The 5,000-nt window shown below is 46.3% G+C and overlaps 1 protein-coding gene across 1 annotated transcript in view; it reads left to right on the top strand.

Annotated features, from left to right (window-relative positions):
* The window catches only part of hmcn2 (hemicentin 2), a 126,300-nt gene that overhangs the window by 99,854 nt on the left and 21,446 nt on the right, over window positions 1-5,000 (top strand). Inside the window, exons 56-58 of the mRNA XM_063195823.1 lie at window positions 333-470; window positions 2,147-2,268; window positions 4,762-4,972. Coding sequence (XP_063051893.1) covers window positions 333-470; window positions 2,147-2,268; window positions 4,762-4,972 — 471 coding nt within the window. The remainder of the gene's footprint in view (window positions 1-332; window positions 471-2,146; window positions 2,269-4,761; window positions 4,973-5,000) is intronic.

The raw sequence follows: 5,000 nt of genomic DNA on the forward strand, positions 1-5,000 counted from the left end.
AGAGGCTTATTATATTGTTATGAAAGTCAGCTTTCTAGTTGAAGAAAGTTGGAGAGACAGCATTATTTGGATACTACAATGTTGATTTTTTGCTTTGATTTTAATATCATATGTGTTTGTGTGTGCGTATGTGTGCGTGTGTGTGTGCTTGTGTGTGTGTGTATGTGTTTGCGTGTCTTTGTGTGTGCGTATGTGTGTATGTATGTGTGTGTGTCTGTTTGTGTGTGTGTGTGTGTGGGCGTGCGTGCGCGTGCCCGTGTGTGTGTGTGTGTGTGTGTGTGTGTGTGTGTGTGTGTGTGTGTGTGTGTGTGTGTGTGTGTGTGTGTGTGCAGGTCCTCTGTTGCGAGTGCTGGTGTGTGTGTTCACTCCTATCTACTGGTCGTCAGTGCTGCAGTCGCAGGGCACGGTGAACGGATACACACACACACACGGCCACTTCAGACAGGAGTCCCAGCTGGAGTTCCCAACAGGTAATACGCCCCCTAGTGGAATATTATCTATACTGCATTCAGTTATAATGATCTGTCTATCTCAGGGGTGGGGAACCTATTTCTTGAGGGCCGTTTGCAGCCCTTGGGGCCATTTTATTCGGCCCCAGATGTAATTTTAATGTTATGCAGCTTCACATGAAATATCCCATATATTGTAATGGAAACTTAGTAAATACATTTGCAATACATTTCAGTTCAGGGGACTGTTGTAAAGGTGGCTGCCTTTAATATAGGCTTAAAGTGCAGGGGGAAATCCTGGTTTGTGTTCATAGTGTGGCCCTCGGATGACTTTTACGGCCCTCAGATGAATTTGAAGTGGCCCCTCGAATTAAAAATGTTCCCCACCCCTGGTATTTCCGTGTATGTCTATCTGTTTGTCTATCTGTATATCTGTATGTCTGTCTATCTGTGGTTCTCAAAGTTTTTTGAACAAACGCCTCGTTGACTTGATCGTAAGCCATAAGCCTCTCAACACCCCCTTGACCTCATCGTAAGCCTCCCAACGCCCCCTGGGCAAGAGATTGAAGCGCACTGCCAGAGATTCGCTTAGCCTTCATTACCTTTCCAAATATGAATAATAAAAAAAACACTGAGCAACACGTAAGAAATAACTTACATCAACACAAAGAATATATTTTCTTATTTTTAGTGGTGCATGTTTGCAACTTTTGGAACAGCGCACATTCATTGTCTGGCTGTAGCGATTCAGAAATGGTGATCTCCTCTGTGCACACACTTTATGGTTCCTTCTCGCTTGCTCACTCGGCTCGTGGTTGTTGCGATCCTGACCTTGAGTCTCAAAGCCAATTTGTAGGCTGCGCGGTGAGATGGGAAATGTAGTGAACACAGGGTAATGCTGCGCCAAAGAAGGTGGATCTAAGAAGAAGCGTCATTTTGTTTCTTTTCCGGTATCCACTTTATGTCGGGTGAACGCCCCTTTAGGAGACCTTCGGTTAGGAGACCTTCGGAGTCCTGGGGTTTAGAACCAGTGAAGTCCCCTTAACGCTGTAGATGGCGGTAGCGCACGTCTTGCGCAAACACCTCAAAAAGAGAAGAAGAAGTAGGAGACAACGCCCCCTTAGGAGACCCAACTTGAGCACACGCTTTTTAATTGAGTGGACGTGTTTTGCGTTATCTTGGTTTGATTCAGTATTTTTGGCTGCGCTCTCACTCCTGAGGAGGCAGAGCTAGTCCGTTACAATATAGTATGTACTTTTTTGTGGTAACACTTTATTTTAGGGATACATCTATTAGCACTGATACATACAATGTGCCTGTATAAGTAACTTGTAAGGCATGTACAAAGCAAAATCAAACATTTGTTAGGCATGTATTCGCAAATGTCTTGTTCATGCACAATAAGGGATTTATTACCAATACAACCTTAGTAAGGACCTAGTAGGCCTTAGCGTTTGCTTAGTACATGTGTGCGTGTATGTGTGTGTGTCTGTGTATGCATGTGTGTGTGTGTGCATGCGTGTGTGTGTACGTGTGTGTGTGTGTGTGTGTGTGTGTGTGTGTGTGTATGTGCGTGCATGTGTGTGTATGTGTGTGTGCGTGTGTGTGTGCGTGTGCGTGTGCGTGTGTGTGTGTGTGTGTCTGTGTGTGTGTGTGTGTGTGTGTGTGTGTGTGTGTGTGTGTGTGTGTGTGTGTAGGGGAGGTTCTGAAGTTGACCCATGTGGCTCGTGGTCTGGACCCTGATGGAGTTCTACTGGTGGACATCGTCATCAACGGATACCTGCCCCCCGCACTGGCTAACACACACCTCAACATACAGGTAACACACACACACACACACACACACACACACACACACACACACACACACACACACACACACACACACACACACACACACACACACACACACCTGCCCCCCGCACTCGCCAATACACACCTCAACATACAGGTAACACACACACACACACACACACACACACACACACACACACACACACACACACACACACACACACACACACCCACACCTGCCCCCCGCACTGGCCAACACACACCTCAACATACAGGTAACACACACACACACACACACACACACACACACACACACACACACACACACACACACACACACACACACAGCACACACACACACACAAACCTGCCCCCCGCTCTCGCTAACACACACCTCAACATACAGGTAAACGTGTAACACACACACACACACACACACACACACACACACACACACACACACACACACACACACACACACACACACACACACCTGCCCCCCGCACTGGCCAACACACACCTCAACATACAGGTAACACACACACACACACACACACACACACACACACACACACACACACACACACACACACACATACACACACACACACACACACACACACACACCTGCCCCCCGCACTGGCCAACACACACCTCAACATACAGGTAACACACACACACACACACACACACACACATATGACTTGACTGGCAGTTTTCGTTCTGTACATAAAAGTAGATGTGCCAAAGTACTCACCCAAAATTAGGTTACTTCCTGCTGTGTTGCATGCTGCTTTTCATTACAACCTTCCATTTTACACCTATCCTGATGGCAGCAAAACTCCTTATCCTTCCACCATATGTTTAGGAACAGGCTAGCTAGCAAGGCACTGACAAGACATGTTTTGATTCTCTAGGAAGTAACTTGAGACTTGATGTGACGTGATCAGGAAGTGGTTTGACTCGCTGTAATAAAACTCAAATAAAATGCACAGATAATGAAATATCCAGTGCCTGACTATGTGTTTTCATGATCTACAGTATGTCAGTTCTGTTCATCACGTTATTACGAAAATCACACAGAATGTGCATTAGAATGTGTAGATTCAGAATCCATTAAAAAAAACGTGAAAATGTAATTGTACGTTTTGGGAGCCAACGCATCGGAGGCAAAAACATATTTTTACGTGCCTTGGGAGTGAATGTGTCAATATGTTACTTAAGGCTCTCAGTGCTGTCATAGTGATGTTGTTATGATGTAGTTGAGTATTTCCAGCAAATAGTGAATAGGCCCGCCGGCGACCCCATCTGCAGTAAGAGGCTACAGTAATAGTGAATAGGCCCGCCGGCGACCCCATCTGCAGTAAGAGGCTACAGTAATAGTGAATAGGCCCGCCGGCGACCCCATCCTAATAAGAGGCTACAGTAATAGTGAATAGGCCCGCCGGCGACCCCATCTGCAGTAAGAGGCTACAGTAATAGTGAATAGGCCCGCCGGCGACCCCATCTGCAGTAAGAGGCTACAGTAATAGTGAATAGGCCCGCCGGCGACCCCATCTGCAGTAAGAGGCTACAGTAATAGTGAATAGGCCCGCCGGCGACCCCATCTGCAGTAAGAGGCTACAGTAATAGTGAATAGGCCCGCCGGCGACCCCATCTGCAGTAAGAGGCTACAGTAATAGTGAATATGCCCGCCGACGACCCCATCTGCAGTAAGAGGCTACAGTAATAGTGAATAGGCCCGCCAGCGCCCCCATCTGCACTAAGAGGCTACAGTAAGAGTGAATATGCCCGCCGGCGCCCCCATCTGCAGTAAGAGGCTACAGTAATAGTGAATATGCCCGCCGACGACCCCATCTGCAGTAAGAGGCTACTAATCGCATACAAAGTGATGTCTTCTCTTTCGTGACTATCTACCACCCTAATGCTTGAGCTGCCCTGGCCCCGGGCCAGACTCTTCACATTATATATGTATGTGTGTGTAGTCTACTTTAAAGGACACACACACACACACTAACCTACCTTTGCATCTGCACTTGTTGTTCTGTATGTTTGTATCTATTAGTGATGTTATCTATGATTATGTTCTCGATTGTGAGTTGCTTTGGTACGTAATGTTGTGCAGTGTAATATAGTGTAGTGTAATGTAGTGTAATGTAATACAGTGTAGTGTAATATAGTGTAATGTAATACAGTGTAGTGTAATATAGTGTAGTGTAATATAGTGTAATGTAATACAGTGTAGTGTAATATAGTGTAGTGTAATATAGTGTAGTGTAATGTAATATAGTGTAATGTAATACAGTGTAGTGTAATATAGTGTAGTGTAATATAGTGTAATATAATACAGTGTAGTGTAATATAGTGTAGTGTAATATAGTGTAATGTAATACAGTGTAGTGTAATATAGTGTAGTGTAATATAGTGTAATGTAATACAGTGTAGTGTAATATAATGTACTGTAATGTAATGTAGTGTAATGTTAACTTGTGACCCGCCTCTCTGTCGCCACCTGCAGGAGTTTGATGAGTCCTACGTGCAGACGGGGCCCGGCCAGCTCTACGCCTGGTCCTCCCAGAACCTGGGGCCCGGGGTCGGGGACGGGGGTCTGCAGGGGGGCCCCGAGTTTGAGTTTGGGGACCCCCTGTCGGTGCGCTGCAACCACTCGCTCGTGTTCGAGGGCCCCCAGGAGAGGCAGGGGCCCCTATTGCAGCTACTGAAGCTCTCAGGTAGGGGTGTGTGTGTGTGTGTGTGTGT

This window comes from Engraulis encrasicolus, chromosome 3 (assembly GCF_034702125.1).
Source record: "Engraulis encrasicolus isolate BLACKSEA-1 chromosome 3, IST_EnEncr_1.0, whole genome shotgun sequence".
Classification (NCBI taxonomy): domain Eukaryota; kingdom Metazoa; phylum Chordata; class Actinopteri; order Clupeiformes; family Engraulidae; genus Engraulis; species Engraulis encrasicolus.